This window comes from Rhinolophus sinicus, linkage group LG10 (assembly GCF_036562045.2).
Source record: "Rhinolophus sinicus isolate RSC01 linkage group LG10, ASM3656204v1, whole genome shotgun sequence".
Taxonomy (NCBI): domain Eukaryota; kingdom Metazoa; phylum Chordata; class Mammalia; order Chiroptera; family Rhinolophidae; genus Rhinolophus; species Rhinolophus sinicus.
In genome coordinates, this window is record NC_133759.1 from 36,777,540 (window position 1) to 36,797,930 (window position 20,391).

General features: G+C 45.5%; 1 protein-coding gene across 12 annotated transcripts in view; it reads left to right on the plus strand.

Annotated features, from left to right (window-relative positions):
* The window catches only part of MRAS (muscle RAS oncogene homolog), a 54,467-nt gene that overhangs the window by 15,899 nt on the left and 18,177 nt on the right, over positions 1 to 20,391 (plus strand). For 8 of the 12 annotated variants that reach the window (XM_019747705.2, XM_019747679.2, XM_074312906.1 and 5 more), the window contains one exon: positions 6,930 to 7,140. The exons of 2 other annotated variants lie outside the window; for them this stretch is intronic. In XM_019747705.2, the coding sequence (XP_019603264.1) occupies positions 6,948 to 7,140 (193 nt within the window). In that variant the 5' untranslated portion in view covers positions 6,930 to 6,947. Of the gene's footprint in view, positions 1 to 6,929; positions 7,141 to 8,732; positions 8,768 to 20,391 lie in introns of all 12 variants that reach the window. 2 more of the 12 variants (XM_074312908.1, XM_074312907.1) reach the window with 1 other exon arrangement.

Genomic DNA, 20,391 nt, shown 5'->3' on the forward strand with positions numbered 1-20,391 from the left:
AGATGGCCACAAGGTGTGAGGTTTTAAAAGGAACCAGATGAGTAGTGGGTTAGGTCAGGGATGGCAAACAAATTTCCTCTCTTGACCAATCACCTGGTTCTGGCTGCCAAGAGTGCTGCATTGAAAAGAGTTCTAAGACTGACAGGAAAGAGGACCATGATTGATTAGTGATGTCTGCTATGGCTCTGGGAGTGGGAGGAGTAGCACTCATGCCACATACGCACCATCTAGACCTAATGATGTTTAAGGTCCTCTGCAGCACAGAATAACGCACATGGTTGGGTGGGTGGTTAGTCTTAGTAATGGAGTGAGCTGAATGCACTGGGGGCTTCCTGAAGGGGTTGGGTGGTACAGTGACATTGCTGGGCTTGGATTAACAAAGGTGTGAAACAAAGGGCTGGAGCAAAGTCGTGGGGAAGGGAGAGTGAAGCCCCAAGGGTTGCCACGTGGCCTAGACCCTGGCAGGACTGCATACCATTTCTGTACAGCCTACAAATCAGCAGCCCTGGGGAAGCTGCCCATTTCTGGGAATTGTGCAGAGGGGAAGGGCAGCTCTTGGAATGCAGAGCCATTTCCTCCACATGGGTGGGATCACGCCCCCCCAATGTGTCCTCATCCCCCTGAACTGGGCACACCCAGATATCATAGAGATGAGATTAGCTTCCCAGGGCTGATTCAGCTTAATGTGAATGGAAGTCTCTTCCCTCTCCCAAGAGCTCCATTAATGGTGAATGTGTCCCCCTCTTCCAGCCTTATTTACCTAGACAACTTTTAGTTCAACTGGGGGCTCAGGAGAATCTTTAAAATAATTAGTATAGAAATAGAGAAGCAAAAAGCAGTAGAAACTAGACCTTCAATAAAGTTGGCAACATCTTTGGGAGAGGCCCTGGGTTGGCCACTGCCCCAGCTCTGAGAATCTGTGGTCACATAGTCAGGGCCACAGAAGCAGCCACAAGGATGAAGAGTGCCCTATGGATGAGGGAATCACAATGACAAAGAAAAGTCCTGTGATGCTGCAAATCTCGTTACCAAAAGAATTCAAGGCAGTAGCATGACCTTTGGTGTCCGACCAATCCACTGCAGATGTCCTCTAGATGGTGGGGGTATGACTGCTCTGCTATGATGCGTTCTGGCCAGGACTGTATGACACTGCTTAGGAAGTAGTGGTAGCTGAGGGCTTGGGGTACATGGAGAGGCCAGGAAACCTGTGGACCCCTTGACAATGTCTGCAGCTGAAGCCATTTCTTTCACATGTGCCTGCTTAGAAAAATGGGCAGCGTTTGGGGGTGTTCTTTTGGAAATAAGCTCTGTAGAAGCTCTAGAAACTGGGCACCTGGAGAGGAAGGGGCAGATTCAGTGATCTAACCACTGAGCGCTGCTGTTTGGGGGAGCTGCGAGGGCCCACTGCTGTCCTAGGCGTTTAGATCTGATACAGTATTGGGATCCTGGCAGCCCTAGGAGGTGCAGGTGCTCTTAGGGCTGTGCATGGGGCAGGTAAGTGGTCCAAAGCACCGGGGTCTACCAGACTGGAGGGAGACCAGGAGCGCAACTACTTTGCATATCAGTGCAAATCGGCCCTTGCTGGGGAACCCTCCAGTTTTTGTTAGTTAGTTTGTTTGTTTGTTTACTGGGGCTTTATACATTCTTGCGTATCCTGTTCTCCTCTTTGTAGATAAGAAACTAAGGCTCCTGGAAATTAAGAAAACTTGCTCCAGGTCACCCAGGGAGTCCACGTTGAGCTGCCTAGCTGTAGAGTTCAAAGTTATTACTGACCCCTCCAGGCTGTTCCCCCTAAGAACTGAGAGGGCCTTTGCACAAGACTGCTCCCAGGATGTCTCAACCCCTAAAAACACTTTGAAAATTTCTGTGTGAAAAAGTTATTTTGGGGTCATCAGTCAACCCTGCCCCTGTCAGAAGAATGGGCATCACATCCTGCTGCTTGGCCCAAGGGGAGGCTGGGGGGGTGGAAGGCTGCACTGGGGCAGTATGGAGTCACTGTACAGACCCCAAGCCTTCCGTGTATTTGGCCCTGCCTGGCTCTGGGAGACGCAAGGGAATGAGGAGATAGGGCTCTTGTCCTCATGGAATTTCCCAGCTGCTTGAGGAGGCGAATCTGTCCTTCAGAGAACAACTTCAAACTATGCCTGATGGTGCTAACCATGGGGAGAGAAAGGGAGCAAAAGACAGCCCCCAAAGCTTATTTCTTGGCTTAAAGATGCATAACATTTTTGTACACACATTATTAAGGTTGTTGAGGCAGCGATATTGCCTATTAGGAAGAAATTTCCAGGAGGAGTGAGGGTTTGGGTTGCCCATGGACTGGGAGGGGCTCTCAGAGCAGGGGTTGCCATGGGAACACGCACTCAGTAGCCAAACGGCTGCTATTCCAAAAGTTGGTTTCTGAGTGGAGGGGGCTGTCTGGAATCTCAGAGCCATTTCCCATGGAAACAATGTTCTAAATGATGGGTGATGTTCCCACACAGGCCTATTTAATCTGATTGCAATGGAGCTGAGATGGCAGCGGGGGAGGAGGCTGAGAATTCGTGAGCCTCAGAGTGGAGCCACCATGGGGGAGTTAGATTCTCTCTCTCTCTCTCTCTCTCTCTCTCTCTCTCTCTCTCTCTCTCTCTCACACACACACACACACACACACACTAAAAAGGCCAGAGAGCAAACATTTGAGCACCTTCTCCAAGCTGGGCAAATTTCATTCATGTAAATGTTATGCTTAGGGCAATCCTGCAAATTATGATTTTCTAACCAACCCCACCTTACAAATAAGACACTGAGGCTGTGACTGGTAACTTGTCCGAGGCCCCTCAACTGGTCAGTAGGAGAGACTCCAGAAACTTGAAGAACCTCCGGTCCACCTGTACCACCCTTCCACCTCAAAGGGGCCATCCATGACCCCCACGTGGTGAAGAACCAACATTCTAGAGTGATCTCTAAGGGGCTTTCTAGTTGAATAGCTGGAGAAGAGAGGGGTGTTGTGAATGGGAGCAGATTGCTCCTAACCACCAACCAATTTTTGTCCTGTGGTGGCTTTAAAACGATCTTTCTTTACACCACGTGAGACTAGCCTGGTATTTTGACTGCCCTCCCCATTTACAAAGACATTGTTTAGTCAGGGATTATTTGGGGGGAGTTTGAAGACTGGGAAAACATGTCCGTCAGGAGAAGATCCAGCCAAAAGCCTTTATGAATTGGGAGATTTTCTGGACTCATTCTCCTACCCTGGCAACCCCTTATTTTCTTCCTGGGCTCACAATTGCTTCCAGAAAGGTCTTATCTGTGTGATTGGTCTGACTTAGTAAAGGAAGGGATACAGTCCCAATGTCTGGCTGGGAGAGGTGCCCCTTAGCCCTCTGCATGGTGAGGCTGGTGCTGTGGCTAGTCAGTTGTCTGACGGCGGCTTAGCAGTGCCAGTGTTGACCTTGCAGCTCCTTCAGCAAGCGTCTGCTCCGTGTTGGTGCTGTGCCGCACTCGGGTGCTACAGTTAGCGACAAGATGCATTCTCTGCCCTTGTGCATAATAAATGTATAGGAGATTTTAGGTGTGATGGTGGTCTCTGAACCAGGAACTTCAGGGCTCAAACCCATGGTAGAGGCAGCCCCTCCCAGGGGAGGCGATTCTGGGGCCCAGGCCTGACCTGTGAAAGGGAGTGTGCTCTCCTGTGGGTCCTGGGGGTAGCAGAGGACTCAGTGTGGCCCAGGGCGCACTGGGAGAACACAGAGCTGCTCAAGGGAGAGAGCCAAGTGTGAGAAGCTGCAGCACAGGTACCACTAGAGAGGCCACTGATAGCGGCCGGTGATGACAGCCCTGAATGTCTGGTGAAGGAGCCCAGCAGCGATGGGCAGCACTGAAGGGTTTTCAGCATGAGGGACCCAGTCCAACTTTTACGTTAACTGCATTCCAACTTTGTTCCATTGAGTCTGAGTCGGGAGGGAACCCTGAGTTGGCTCTTTGTGGTATCTCAGGGGCTCAACCCCTGAGTGTAGGGCACTGTAAAAGGAAGGGGGTCCTCATCTGAACGTTTCCTGCCAGCTGCCTCGCATGGCACACAGAGGGCAATTTTTAGCAAGTGCCCGGGTGATTCTGCCTTGGGTGGTCTGAGCACAGACTCAGGTTCAGTTCATGTCCTCTAGCATGTTTATTAATGTATTTCTTATCTTGTTTTATTTTGAGAAGAAAATCAAGAGAAACAATTTTCCTTCCTGATACCTTGCCACCCACTTAGTATTTTTTATTCATGTCACTGCCAGCAGAGCATGGAAGGGAGCTTTAAAAACAGCCTCTTTCACAGACAAACGTGTTTATCCTGGCTCAGTGTCACAGTCCACCCAGGCAAGGACCGCGCTTAAGGAGGGGCAGTGAGGAGCTGACACCACGCTTCCCTGACCTGAGAGGCAAGGGGGAGACGGAGCTGGCCCTTACCCTCCTCTCCCCATTTCTGTTTCCCTCCGACTCCTCTCTGGCCCCTTCGGACCACCACCTCTGTCAGGTGAGAGAACTCAGTTCATTGAAGCCTCAGCTTATCCCCATCTTTACAGGGCGAGGTGGAACCAGTTGTTGGGGCTGCAGCTGGTACCTAGCCTTCTCTCCTGCAGCAAAGGAGCTTAAATCCCCACTCAAAGGAAAGGGAATCGCATGTTTTCTGGTGGCCTGAACATTGTATTTTGTTGGGAATATTTTAATGTTAATCTTTTCTAGTATACAAATATAATACATGCTTGTTGTAGAAAATAGAAAAATCAAGAAAGTCCCTGAAATCTGTATTATAGACAGCCACCTGCTAATCCTCTCTGTGCCTGGATCCACATCTAGACATGTAGGTTCATAGATGGGTAACTTCATGGAAGTGCAATCATATTTACTTGCTGTTTTACAGCCTTTTTGTTTCATACATAATGTAAACTTTCTAGGTTAGTGAGTAACATCCTTTTTCATGGCTGCGTAGTATTCCATTGTGCGAATAAACTTTTTCTCTATCCTCTTCCCCAAACATTTAAGTTATTGTCATTTTTTCTTGCTTCTTAACATCTTTGTACAGTTGTCTGAATATCTCCTTAGAGTAAATTTTCACATGTGGTATAGCTGCGAGAGAGGGTACATCCATTTGAAATTTTGATATATTTATGCAAGTGTAGTCTTAGTCCAGTTTAGACAGATTTGCACTTTCACCCGCAGTGTATTAAAGTCTTTACTTCCCCACACTGCAGGGAAATCCTAAATGTCAACATCAAGCTTCAGTAACTGCAACAGATTATGCAATGACTCTTGCCCGCAGCCCCATGCAAATCAATGTGGCCACATAACCCACATTTGTGTCTAACACCCTTCCTGTTGAAATCTAGTCTGGAGGACTCCTTTCAAGCTGAAAATAACTGTAAAATTCAGCTCTTTAATGTGACAGGTAAGGAGACTATGGCTCAGGGAGGTCAGTGGCTCCTCACACAGCAGTGATATACGCAGGACACCAGACAGTGTCCTCCTGGGCAATGCTCCTCACCCCCTACGACAAGACCTTACATTCCCCAGTCACACATACGCCGTGCCTGTCCCTCTCCCAACTTGCATAGATTCTTCCTTTTCTAGTATACTGAAGTAGGATCAAGCTTTCACCCCTCGGCTCAGGGTCATTTGTCATGCTACCCAGGAATGTCCTGCCAGGAGGTGACATTGCTTCTCCCTAGCAGGACCCACAGTTAGCAGCTTAGGTCCCTGCCAACAACCCTGAAGTTGTTCTTAAAGTGACTCTCCCCTCCGATTCGATGCTGTCAACCTCTTCCTCTGGTAACTATGGGCTTCTGTCATAATTATCACAGATCCTGGTTTCCCTCCTGTTTTTCTAAATGCTCCTTCCATGCTCCCTGCCTGCCTCTCCTTGTTGTCACTTTGTGACAGTTTCCCCCAAAGGTCGCTATTTACTTCTCTGCTGTTGCCTCTTCACAATCTGTCCTCTTAAGGCCCAATTTTTCTTTAGGATCCTGGCCCCACATTTCCAGCTCCTTCCTAGTCATCTTAACTCAAGGTTTCTTGTCCTTGGCACTATTGACATGTTAGGGTGGACAATTCTTTGTCATTGGGGACTGTCCTGTGCATTATAGGATGTTTAGCACTATTCCTGGCTCTGCTGACTAGATGCCAGTAGCACCCACTTGGTTGTGATAACCAAAAATACCTGCAGACATTGCAAATACCCCTGTGTTTGGGGGTTGGGGGCATTGCCCCTGGCTGAGAACTATGGCTTTAGCCGGACTCAACATCATCGAAACAAAACTTAGCCCTCCTCCTTCCCTTCCTGCTCCCCAACTAGAACAGAGTTGACTCGATGCCACGAGATTCTAGCATGACTTTGTGCATAATAAAGGTCAAGAAGACTGAGGGGCCAGGATCACAGAATTCTGAGAGTTGGAAGGGCCCCCCCGAGACCCTGAGCTCAGGTGGCTAAGCTGTTGGGGCCCTCTTTCCCTTTAAGCAAAGGCAGCCTCAAATCCTTCTCCGCTCTGCAGTCCAGTTGTCAGAGCTGATGTGAAAGGAGAACCTATCCCTGCTCAGACTAACGCCCTCATGTTTACCTGTCCAGGTATAGGGCAAAGTTCAGTGGTGGGAAAGCTTCTTTGACATGACTTTTGGCTGTACTTGTTAAAGACCACATGGCATCTCGTAGTACTGTGTCCCCAAGACCAGGCCTGGCACATAGTTGGTATTCAATAAATGATTGAATAAATCATTTTAATAGTGATTGTCTCTAGGTGGTGGAACCAGGGGTAACATTGTTACTTTGTTTTGCATTTCTTCATTTTCAAAACTTTCTATAATCGGGAGTGTTTATTACTCTACAAAAAGGCAGGAAAACACATGAATATTCTCCCCTAAGTCAGAGAGGAAGAGCCCCCTGCCTCATTCCGCATTTCTTGCCTCCCCAGGTCTGACCCACCAGAAACATGGCAACCAGCGCTGTCCCCAGTGACAACCTCCCCACCTACAAGCTGGTGGTGGTGGGAGACGGGGGTGTGGGCAAGAGTGCCCTCACCATCCAGTTTTTCCAGAAGATCTTTGTGCCTGACTACGACCCCACCATCGAAGACTCCTACCTGAAACATACGGAGATTGACAATCAGTGGGCCATCTTGGACGGTGAGACCTGGGGGGCAGCCCTGTATGGGGCTGGGACGTTAGATGCGGAGAGTCAGGGAAAGTTGACAGGTTTCAGTGGGGCATGATGGTTTCCTTCAAGTTGCCTTTATGAGACAGTTGGTACAGGCTGTGTATGGTTTCCTGGGTGAAATCTGAACAGCTTTGTGGACACCAAAATATATATTCAACAAAGAGACAGGTCTAAAATCATGCCAACTCAATGATGTCATGTTTCTTACTTCTTGCTGATCAGAAGCTCTGATGAACATTTACAGGTGTCTCTAGCTAATGAAAAAGGGGGAAATAAATTATTTCTTAATAAGCATAGTTTATTTAGTAGTTGTAACTTGAAGGGGAAAAAACTTGCATCTGACATTGTGTATCTAGTTTAGTCTAAATTGATCTAGATTAGCAGTTCTCAGAGTGTGGTGGCCAGGCCAGCAGCATAACGCATAACCTGGGAACTTATAGGCAATGAAAACCCTCAGGTACTACTGAGGCAGAAACTCCGAGGGTGAGGGCCAGCAATCTGTGTCTTAACAAGCCTTCCATGTGGTGCTGAAGTTAGAGAACCACTGCTCTAGAGTCTTCCCAATTGTTACTTTATACTCTGAGTCTCTCTCAAACAAGAAGCCATTATTCATAGAATGTCATTCTAGGAGGGAAGCTTTGAAAACCACTGGGATACAAGTCCTCTGTCAGATATGTGATTTGTAAATTTTTTCTCCCAGCCCGTGGCTTGTTTTTCATTCTCTTAACAGTATCTGCCAAAGACCAGAGTTTTTCATTTTCATGAAGTCCCACTTAGCAGTTTGTTTTTTCCTAGATTGTACTTTCGGTGTTGTATCTTAGAAATCATCACCTAACCCAAAGTCACAAAGGTTTTCTCCTATAATTTCTTCCAGAAGTCTAATGGTTTTAGGTTTTCCATTTAGATTTATGATCTGTCTTGAGTAAATTTTTGTATGTGGTGTGAAGTGTGGAACAAAGTTTATTTTTTAAATATGGATATGCAATTGTTCCAGCACTATTTGTTGAAAAGGTTGTCCTTTCCCTCACTGAATTGCCTTTGTACCTCTGATGAAAATTGGTTATACATATATTCTATTTCTGTGATCTGTATGTCTGTCTTAACACGAATACAACACTGTCTTGATAACTGTAGCTTAATGGTGAGTCTTGAAATCAGGTATTGTTAAATCTCCAACTTTGTTTTTTTTTCCAATTTCCATATTAATTTTAGAATTCATTAAATTCTAAAATTTGAGATTTTGGTTGGAATTGTGTTGAACCTATAGATCAGTTTGAGAAGAGTTGACATCTTAACGTTGTTGAGTCTCCTTACCCATGGCCGCAGTCTCTCTCTCCATTTCAGTCTTTAATTCTCTCATCAATTGTTTTGTAGTTTGGAGTGCACAGGTCTTGTGTATATTTTGTCAGATTTATATCTACATCTGTATTATAAATGATACTGGTTTTTATTTCAGTTTTCAATCTTTTGTTGCTAGTATATAGGAATACTATAGAATTTTGTATATTAATCTTATAACCTGCAACCTTGCTAAACTCACTTATTCTAGCTTTTCTTGTAGGTTCCATTGGATTTTCTGCATAGATGATCATGTCTGTGAGTAAAGATAGTTTTACTTCTTCCTTTCCAGTCTGGATGGCTTCTGTTTCTTTTTTCTTGCCTTATTTCACTGACTAAAGACATACTTGTCTTGTTCTTGATCTTAAAGAGAAAGCTTTCACTTTCTGCATGAAGTATGATGTTAGCTGTAGGGTTTATTTTTGTTTTGTTTTTTTTAAATATAGATGCCCTTTATCAGGTTGATGCCCTTTCTATTCCTAGTTTGCTGAGAATTTTTATCAGGAGTGGATGTTCGATTTATCACATGCTTTTTCTGTGTGCGCTGAGATAATCATACGGTTTTTCTTTTTCAGTTTGTAAATATGGCAAATCACATTGGTTGATTTTTCTAATGTTAAATGTCACTATTGCATCGCTGGGATATAACCTGCCCCCCTTGGTTACGATGAATTGTCCTTATCTATATTATTGGTTTTGATTTGCTAAATCTTTGTTTAGAATTTTTGTGTTTATGTTCTTGAGGGATATTATTCTATAGTTTTCTTGTAATGTTCTAGTAATGCTGGCTTTATAGAATGAATAGGGAAGTATGCCCCTTCTTCAATATTCTAGAAGACTCTGAACAAAATTGGTATTACTTCTTCCTTAAATGTTTAGGAGAATTCACCTAAGAGGACATCTTTGGTGGGGGCCTGAGGTTTTCTTTATAGGAAGATTTTAAACTACAAATTCAGTGTCTTTAATAAATACAGGGCTATTCAGGTGATCCATTTCTTCTTTAGTGAGCTTTGGTAGTTTGTGTCTCAAAATTTTGTTCAGTTCATCCACGTTATCAAATTTATTGGCATAAAGTTGTTCATAATATTCTCTTATTGTTCTTTTAATATTTGTAGAATCTGCAGTGATGTTATCTCTTTCATTCCAGACATTGGTAATTTATGTGTTTTCTTTTTTACCTGATCAGGCTGGCTAGATATTTATGAATATCATTGATTTTCTCAAAGAACCGACTTTTAAGTCTATTGGTTTGACTCCACTGGTTTCCACTCTTTATTATTTCCTTTTGTCTGCCTTACTTTGGGTTTAATTTGCTCTTCTTTTTCTAACTTCTTAAAGTGGAAACTGATGTCATTGATTTGAACACTTCTTTTTTTTTTTTTTTTTTTTTTTTTTAAGGTACTCATTTGGTGCTATTAATCTCCCCTAACTGCTCATTTAGCTGCATCCCACAGAGTGTAATAAGTTATGCTTTCATTTTTGTTGAGTTCAAAATACTTGCTAATTTCCCCTTTGATTTCTTTTTTGACCCATTGGTCAGTTAGAAATATGTTATTTAGTTCTCAAATCTTTAGGAATTTCCCAGAGATCTTTCTGTCATTAATTTCTATTTTAATTTCATTTTGTCAGAGAATGTACAGTATATGATTTGAATTCTTTAAGACATATTGAGGCTTGTTTTATGGCCCAGGATATGGTCTATCTTGGTAAATGTTCCATATGCACATGAAAAGAATGTGTATTCTGCTGTTATTGGATGGAGTGTTCTATGAATGTCAATTAGATCAAGCTGGTTGATAGTGTTGTCTAAGTCTTCTATATCCTTATTGATTTTCTGTCTACTTGTTCTGTTAACTAATGAGAGTGGGTATTGAATTTCAGAGTATAATTGTGGAATTGCCTATTTTTTCCTATCAGTTTCTGCTGCATGTATTTTGACACTCTATTATGAAGTGCATAAATGTTTGGTACTGATACATCCTCTTGATGAGCTGACCCTTTTATTATTGTAAAATGACATTCTTTATCCCTGGGTTTTCCCTCTCTACACTGTGGCCTAGAAACAAACTCAAGGCAGTAAGCTGAACATTCATAGGTGCCGTCACTTCTTTTTATATCCCATCACCTAGGGGGTTACCATCCTTTGTTGCCTGGTGTCCAGTGTCTTGAAAAACCATTGTTTTCTATATTTTGTCTGGTTTTGGTTGTTGTAGGTGAGAAGGTAAAGCTGGACCTTGTTCCTCCATCTTAGCCAGAACCAGAACCATATCATCACTTAAAAATACAACTTTGTGTGTATACTGAAAACCACTGAATTTTAAATTGAATTTTAAAATGAAAAACAATTTTAAAGGGTGAATATTATGGTATTTGAGTTATATCTTAATTTTACAAGGCACCATCCCTCAGGGGCTTGTCTGCAGCCCTGGAACTTTGAACAATTACATCAGGTATCAAGTATGTTCCCACCTCAGGGACTTTGATTTGGTGTTCTCTCTATCTAGAATGTTATTAATGCAGAAATACATTCTCACTTCATTTGGGTCTCCACTCAAATGCCACCTTATCTAAGAGGTCTTCCCTGATCAAACCACCTATGCTAGTACCCACTCCACCCCTGTCATTCCTGTCCCCCTGCCCAACTGTTTTTCTTTATTTTACCTTTTACTGTTGAACATATATTTATATTTGTTTAATCCATCTACTTGTTTGTTTATTTGTCACTCCCCAATAAAATATAAATATATGACAGCAGGGACCTTATTTACTGCTATGTTCTCAGCATCTAGAATACTGCTTGGCTCACAGTAAATCCTCACAGTAAATCCATAGTAAATCTTTGTGGAATAAATGAATGATGAATGAATGAATGAATGAATGAACCCTGAACAACATGTGCAGTTACAGGTTTGATATGCTAGCTATATTTTTCTAACGTACATTAAAATAAATATATATAACTATTAAAATTAAACATTTACATGTATGAACATTCTAAAATCATCTCATACATCACGCATTTGAATATATACTTTGGGATATACTGAGTTAAAGGAATATAAACAGTTTTCTTTACTGCAGGACTTAAAAGAAGCTTCAATATCTATGAACATACATTGGAAGCATATTTGTAAACCATATTGTCTTTAGGATTTCCTAAAAGGACGATTTCTTGCACCTCATTCTGGGCAATTCCCACAGAACACATTCTGAAAAACATTGCATAATGCGTGTAAGAGAGTCACACCATGCCTGATATGTAGTCGGAGCTCAATAAATATTATTTCCCTCTACAGCCATATAAACTTTTCAAACTTTTTAAAAAGTGACTTTAGGTATTAGATTCATTTCAGAGGGGAAGAAAGTTTTCCTCAAGGGTGGTTTTGAGAAAGATTTTATGATAACATTTATAACCGTAACAGCAGTGAGAGGGAGCCCTACTGTGTAAGTGTGAATTTGCAAAGCCTGTGTTCTGAAGCTCCTGGGCTTCCCCGAGGTGCCACGTCTCGAATCCTTTCGTCACAAGGGGCAGGTTTGATTTAGAGCATTGCCTACCCAGGACTGCCTCAGGGGCATATCTGAGATTCCCACTCTATTAGGTCTTGTATTAAGAAAAGGAAGGCTTAAAACATTACAGCTAAATATTAATTAGTCTGGCATTTAAAAGGATGTCCCATATTTTGGGAACTTGAATCAAAGGCTGGTTGGTTTAGGCTCCAGTGTAACTCTGCCACCTTCTGGGGTAGTTTGCAGCCCTGGGGTGGACAGGACTTTCCCTGGGCATCCAGAGCCCTGAGGTCCTGCTTCCTTAGCAGCCACACCCTGGTGGGCAGGAGGGAGGTGCCAAGCAACGGTTTCCTTCCAAGTGCTCTGAATACTGGGGTTGCTCTTCTTCCAACTCAGAAAGAACAGAAACATGGCAGCATGACGATGGTAACGATGGTGACAATGATGATGAAGAGGAGAATGATAATTATGATGACAATACTGATATTCATTGGGCAATTACGGTGCGGAAGGCCCATGCTAAGCACTTTGCATGTGCTCTTTTAATTCTTACAAACCCTGTTGTGGTCGCCTCTGTTGTTAGCTCCATTTGTAGGTGGAGAAAATAAAGCACAGATTCACTCAGCTAGCAATGGTTTGAACTCCCTTTGTCTCCTGTGCTGTCAGCCTGTCCATCTTTTCCCACCACACACAGCTGCTCCCTGAGCCTCTGGGAATGGGAGTTGAAATGTGGGGTTGGCTGGGGAGCGGGGGTGTGGCTTGGATTGTCAGGGTTAGCAGACACACTCACCTGCCCTCCTTCCTCCTTGCCCAAAGCCCTTCAGAGGGCCAGGTGCTCCAGTCCCGATGCGAGTCTCAGATCAGAGATTCAGAAGCTCGCTCGGGAAGCCTCCTCTGTGGTTTCCACACAGGATTCTCACAGCCTCTGTGAGAATTCCAAACCTGGTGCTTGTTTTCTTTCAAGGCCTCATTGCCCGTGTCCTCCCAGAATCCGAGAGGCAGGAGATGGCTGACCTCAGGGGCCAGCAGCCAGGCTCTCCAGTGCCTGTGGGCCCCCCAAGCCCGCCAGAGTTCTTTCCCACAGGGACTTGGGATCCTTGTCTCACCTTTCATTGTTAAGGGCCCTACTTTGGGAACATATAACCACCGTCACGGCCTCACCTCTGCTGTGGGCTTGCGTCAGCGCCCCCATCTCCCGGCTCTCCAGCCCTCTCTTCTGGTCTCTGACTTTTAACCCCACCTTGCTCTGGCTTTCAGCTGTGTGACTCACCATATACCCCAGTGCTCAGGCTTCATGAATCAGGAAGACCGAGCCTTAGCAGAGTCCTGGAGGGATGTGTGTGTGTGTGTGTGAGTGTGTGTGTGAGTGTGTGTGGAAATAAACAAAATATTCATACAATTTACCATCTTAGTCATTTTTAAGTGTACAGTGTGGCATTAAATACATTCTCACTGTTCTTCAACCCCACCACCCTCCATCTCCATAACTTTTTTATTTTCCCCAACTAAAACTCCTTGCCCATTAAATAATAACTCCCCCTCCCCTATCCCCCAGCCCCTGGCAACCATCACTCACTTTCTGTCTCTATGAATTTGACGGCTCTAGGTACCTTCTATATGTGGAATCATAACACATTTGTCCTTTTGTGAATGGCTTATTTCACTTAGCACAATGACATTAAGTTTCATCATGTTGTGATATGTGCCAGAATTTCTTCCTTTTTAAGACTGAATAATATTCCACTGTATGTGTATACCACATTTTGTTTATCCATTCATCCAGCAGTGGACACTCGGCTTGTTTGCACCTTTTGGCTATTGTGAATGCTGCTGCTATGCACGTGGGTGTACAGATACCTGTTCCAGTCCCTGCTTTCAATTGCTTTGTCTTGGAGTCCTGTGTGCCTATTTTTTCTGTTAGATTGGGGCTGGAAGGTGCCTGAGCTCTGTGGTGTCAGCCCCCTCACTTTATACCTGAGGAAACTGGTGCAGGTGGAGAAGGGACTTGCCTATGGTCAGACCTAGCTAGAGGCAGAGCCAGGCCGAGGGCCTCTTGACTCTGTCAAGCTCTCCATCCTGCCATGCTGCCTCCTACATTGACCCAAGTTGCAAGCCTGCATCATAGGATGTTGATCAAATCCTCTGCCCGCTTATAATAAGCACAGGTGTTTCTGGGCCTCCCACTCACGTGGCCCCCAGCCCCACCCTCTGCCCAGCCAGCCTCTGGAATCTTGCATCTTTCTTGCATCAACAGAGAACAGCAGTGAACCTGGAGTCTCCACACACCCCATCCCACCTCGGGGCTCTTGGGCCCAGCTCTGTAGCCACTCTGTCCCCTAGCAGGGGCTCAGTCTTTACAGGGAGCAAAAGCCCTGGCTCTTCTCCTGCACCCTCAGAAGCTGGGACGTTTCCACCCTGGCTTCTTCCCAAACCTCAGACACAAGTGCTGTTGTCTTCTCGGAGGGGCCTGGACCTGGTTTTTCCCTGAACACTTGAATCCACATTCTTTCTGGGGAGGGGAAGGGGAGGAGGACATTGGAAGGTCAGGGAGAGGAAAAGGAACATTTATTGAGTTTTTTCCTGATCTAGGGGCTTTACACGGTGGGCTTGTATGCTCAGCAGCCCTTAGGTCAACTTCAGAGGAGGCGTTTCTCCACGGCCCCCACCAAGCGTGGAGTCCAGGCAGGACTGGCCTGCCCTTCTACGCATGCTCCCCTTTTCCTGCCGGCAGTGATGTGGGAGGAATTTTCCTCTTTTCCTTTATAAGGGGACATGGCTGCTGGCCTGAGATGATGAAATCCAGCCTGGTAGGCCCCTGCTTGACCCTTTATCCTGGTCCCGTCAGCCATCACTGCTTGAATGCTTTTAGGAACTTGGAGCTCACTGATTTCCAAGGTGTCTGGGGCAGCGCTGGGAGAAAGCCCTGGTAGACAGTGAAGCCAGATCTGCCTCCCAAGCCCTCTTTCACTGTTGCTCCTTCTGTCTTCCCAGCAGTATTAGTCGTTACTGCTGACCAGGCTGTATCTGAAGGCCAGACCCAGTGCTAAGGGCTTTGCAAGGATTGCTTTATTTCACGCTTGTAACAAGCTGCTCAATTGAAATGAGTATCTCCACTTTACAGGTGAGCACAGCTGCTCTTCAGCCAAGATGCACCAGTACTACCGTATTTCCCCGAAAATAAGACCTAGCTGGACCATCAGCTCTAGTGCATCTTCTGGAGCAAAAATTAATGTAAGACCCGGTCTCACTTTAATATAAGACCCGCTATAATATAATAATATAATATAATATAATATAATATAATATAATATAATATAATATAATATAATATAATATAATACCGGGTCTTATATTAATTTTTACTCCAAAAGATGCCTTAGAGCGGATGGTCCGGCTAGGTCTTATTTTCGGGGAAACACGGTACTGTATTAGTTGATAAAATGGTGAACTATTTCCATACCAGTGGAAATTGCTGCCGCCACTACTGCCTTATGTTCCCTCTGATTGGTCAGGCCCCTGCAGGTGATGGAACTAAGACTCAGGGGAAGTAACAAGTCCGAGGTCACACAGCTGATCAGAGCCCCATTTCCTCTGACCCCAAAGCCAAGGATCTTAATTTTGCTCTGTGCTCACCTCAGCCCCACTGGGCAACCTAGGAGCCAAGGGACCCACCATCAGCCAGTGACCTAGAGTCAGCTCAACAAGGCAGAGTGATGATGGTACAGCAAGGACCCTCCTCCTTCAAAATGACAGCACGGCCTGGGGTGATTCTAAGCTTGTCAGCACCCCAAGCCCCAGGTGGTTTTCCTCTGACATTGCTGACAATCAGGTCCTGTACTCCTGCGGTTAATTTGAGGTTTTGCTCTGATTTCAGAACACCATGATGATTGCTATTAGGAGTCATGTGACCAGTTGGGGCTGAGTGCACCAGCCCAACAGGTTTGAGATCTCACCTGTCTGTCCTTGTGTTGGGTGATGCCACCAGCTCCAGGCCCAGTGTAGCCATTGTCAGCCTGTTGTCCCCATGCCCCAGCTCTGTGTGCCTGAGGGCTCCCCTTTCTCTTGGGCAGACAGCACCTGGACCCAGACCGCATGCCTTCATGGGTGCGGTCTCTGTCCCAATGGGACAGGCCCTCACAGTCGTTGCAAAGACTAAATGAAACATTACAAATTGTAAGCTCCCTGAGGAGAAACGTGGTCCACCATTGTATCTCTGATATCAGCCTGGAGCTGGCACCTGTTAGGTGCTTGGTTTTTGTTTATTGAGTGAGGGAGGGAGTAAGTCACTGTGTGAGGAGCTCGGCACATAGTAGGCCTCAGCAGATGCAGTTGTTGCTGTGATTGTTCTATTATGATTTGTGTTACTGTTCATGAGGGTGCTTGGTGCTTTCAAGAATAGACCCTATCACATGTGCTGATGAGGGGCCACCAACCCATCTGCCTGCACCTGGGGAGGTTCAGGAATGAGGCTAGAGTGCCTGACTTGGAGCTACCACCTCTCTCTACTCCTCTCTACAGCCATTACCTCCAGTGATGTATGGATTGGCCCCTGAGTCCTATGGGTGAGTTCACCATGGGTGAGTTCACTAATTCATTCAACAAATACTTCTGGGTACCTGCTATGTGCCTGGCCCTCTTTCGGGCTCTGAAGATGCCCCAGTTGGCAAAGTAAAGTTCCTGCTTCATGAAGCTTATGTGAAAATGGGGTAGACAGAGCATAAACAAATATGCAATGTGTCAGGTGATGATAAATGCTGTGAAGGAGAATAATAAGCAAGGTAGGGGAAATAGATGGTGAGGAGGGGGTTGCTATCTTATGTAGGCTGGCCAGGGAAGGCCTTCCTGATAAGGTGATGTTGGAGCAGAGACCTGAGGGAGAAAGTTGTGCCTGTACCTAGGGGAAGCGAATCTTAGACAGAGAGGGTATCATGTGCAAAGGTCCTGAGGCAGGTCTGTGCCTGGCCTGTTTGGGAACTAGCTAGGACGCCAGGGTGCAGAGCAAGTGAGAGGGAAGCTGATAAGAGAGGTCAGAGAGAGCTGGAGGGCACTGATCTCCTAGGGCCTTGTAGGGAAATAAGCCAGTGGAGGGTTTTGAGCAGAGAAGGGATATGGTCTGACTGATGTTTTAAAGTCCCACTCTGGCTATGGTGTGGAGAATAGACTGTAGGGGAACCAGGGCAGAATCAAGAAGTCCAGTTAAGAGGCTCCTGATGGTAGAATAGGGCACTGGGGAAGGAGGAGTGAGGAGGAGTTAGATTCTGGATGTATTTTAAGGAGGAAACAACAGGATTTGTTGATGTGGTATGTGGATGGGTGGGGGTAAAGAGGGAAGAGTCTTCGACCTTTACAGCTAGTACAATAGAGCGATGCTTATCAAGACTAGCAAGACTGGTGGGAAGCAAGTTTTGGGGGGAAATCAAGAGTCTAATTTTGGACATGTTCAATCTGAGACACCTTTCACACATAGAAATAGAAGTCAAACTGGCAGCTGGACATCTGAGTCAGGAGTAAGGGGAGGCGTGTAGGCTTGAGATGGAAATTTTGGAGTTGACATGTAAAGCCATGAAATGAGAGGTCACTGCGGAAGCAAATGTGGTTAGAGAAGGGGTCCCAGGACTGAGCATGAGGACCCACCAGTGTTTAGAGGGTGATTGGGGGACAGAGAAGGACCAGTCACTGCAGTAGGGAAGGACTGAGAGAGTGACATCCCAAGGCCAAGTGAAGAAGACTCTTCCAAAAGAGGGGAACCATGAGCTGCATCCAGTGCCGGCAAGTGGTCCAGTGGGATGAGCACTGAAAATGCCCACTGGATTAATGACATGGAGGTCACTGGCGACTTGACAAGATCAATTTTGACAGAGTAGTAGTGGGAATGTAAGTCTGATTATAGTGGGTTCAGGAGCGATTGGTGGGGAAGAAGAGCAGGCAGTGGGCATAGACAAGTCAAAGAGTGTGGCTGTAGAGAGGAATAGAGGAATGGACAGCAGCTAGAAGGAGCTGTGAGGTCAAGGAGAGGGTGTTTTTATTTGTGTTTTTTGGCTCTGTGTTATTTTTGTTCGATTTTTTTAAGGTGAGAGAAATCACAGCATATTTACATACTGATGGAAATGAACCAATAGGGAGAAAAATGGATGATATGTAGGAGACGGAGGGGACAATAGCTGACAGGGGACAGCATGTAGTGCCCAGCAGGAGGGGATGGTCTTGGGTAGGAGCAGGAGTAGGTCATGTCCTGGAGTGACGGCAAGCAGAGCATGTGTTTCAGAGAGAGGGAGGTGGGGTTTCTTTTCCCATACAGTTTTTAGATTGAGATGTGATTTACATGTAAAGTTTCCCTTTTTACAATGTATAATTCAATGTATAATGGTTTTTAGTAAATGTATAATGTATTTTTAGTATACATTTTACAATGTATACTTTTTACAATGTATACATTTAGTATATATTTTACAATGTATACTTTTACAATGTATACATTTAGTATACTTTTTACAATGTATAATGGTTTTTAGTAAATACACAAAGTTGTGCAATCATGAATTGCTGATCGGTTCACAAATCAGCAGTCATTAGAATCAACACTACCTAATTTCCTCAACATTTTCACCACCTCCCCCCACAAAAATTCATACCCATTAGCAGTCATTCTCCATTCCCCCTACTCCCAGTCTCTGACACCACTAACCTGCTTCCCGTCTTTATGGATTTGCCTATTCTGGATATTTCACATACGCAGAATCATTTGGTACGTGGCCTTTTGTGACTGGCTTTTTTCACTTAGCATACAGTTTTCAAGGTTCATGTGTATCGTCGCATGCATCAGAATTTCATTCCTTTTTATGTGTGAATAATATTCTAGTATATGGGTGCACCACGTTTTATCCTTCCATCAGTTGATGGACATTTGGGTTGTTTCCTCTGTTTGGCTGTTTGTACTGCTACTCTGAGGTGCAAGCTTTTGTTTCCTCTGTTTGGCTGTTTGTACTGCTACTCTGAGGTGCAAGCTATTTGTACTGCTACTCTGAGGTACTGCTCCTCTGAGGTGCAAGGGTTGTTTCCTCTGTTTGGCTGTTATGAATACTGCTGCTCTGAGGTGCAAGCTTTTGTGTGGACACGTGTTTCCATCTGGGGTCTAGCCCTAGGAGTGGAATTGCTGGGTCATAGGATAAGTCTCTGTTTAACATTTTTAATTAAATAACTAATGAACTGTTTTCTAAAGTGGCTGTACCATTTCACCTTCTCAACAGCAGTGCATGTGTGAGGCCTCCGCTGTCTCTGAGGTGGGTTGGATTGGGGCTGGAAGCATGTGAGGTTTAGTTCATGATTTTCTCTGTTTCAGACCTCAGCTGGGAGTGGAGGCGTGTGGAGAGAGGAGGCAGTGGGAAATGGTGACCGCAGGAGGGGGAGGGTAATGGGAAAGGAATGTGTTTAGAATTGTTGGGTGCTCTAAAGGCCCTGTATGTGGGTGCTCAGGTCTTTAAAGGGAGCCAAGCCAGCACTGCTAGGAGTCCTCTCCCCTCAGCCACGTGTGACTGCCCGGGCAGGTGTGGAGTAGGTGGAGGGTAACCACGGGGACGCGGGTGTAGGAAGCACAGGCTCTAGGCCTTTGTCTCTGCAAACTTCAGGCCTTCTGTCCTCACCCCTCCTTTTAGACCTGCTCCTCTTCACAGGCCTTGGGGTGCTCAGCAAGGCTATTTATGTCAATAGGCTTGGCTTCCAATCATGCCTCTTGTACTCATTAGCAGTATGAACCTGAGCAGGTGGGTCACTAACCTTGCCCTGCCTCAGTTTCCTCATCTGTAAAATACTAGCCTCCCAGAATAGTTACGAGGTGGATCTCATGGATCTCATGAAAACATATCCCGAGAGCCTCTCACCTGCTCCTGAAGCTGTGTCCCCTGGGGCAGGTGGCCAGTACTTCTCTCCTGATTGTCTTCTGACGTCAGGTTGGGAGGTTGGGACCACTGCCAGAGGGACTCTTCCCTCCTCGCCAGGGAGCCAGCCCCACCTGCCACAGGATTTTTAGCTTCCACTCCTTCGAGAGTCCCAAGAGGCCTGGCTTTCCATGGCCTGCCCGCGCCTTGAAGAAGAAGAAAGCAGCCTTTTTTCTGGGAACAGTGCATGGTCGATGCAGCCAGCCCTTCTGCCTGGCACCCAGCCTAGTCCATTCACACCCTTATCCAGAAAGCGGAGCACAAGTTACAGTGGTGAAGAGCCCTCATCACTACTGATGCTCCATGAGGTGGCAGCATTACTTTACTGAAGTCTTTTCCCAGGAAGGACACAGGCTTCCCCACCTGAGTTCCCTGTAAAATGGACACAACCCCTCTGCCCCCCATGTGGGTCTGTGGATTAGAGGCGTAGACAACAGCAAA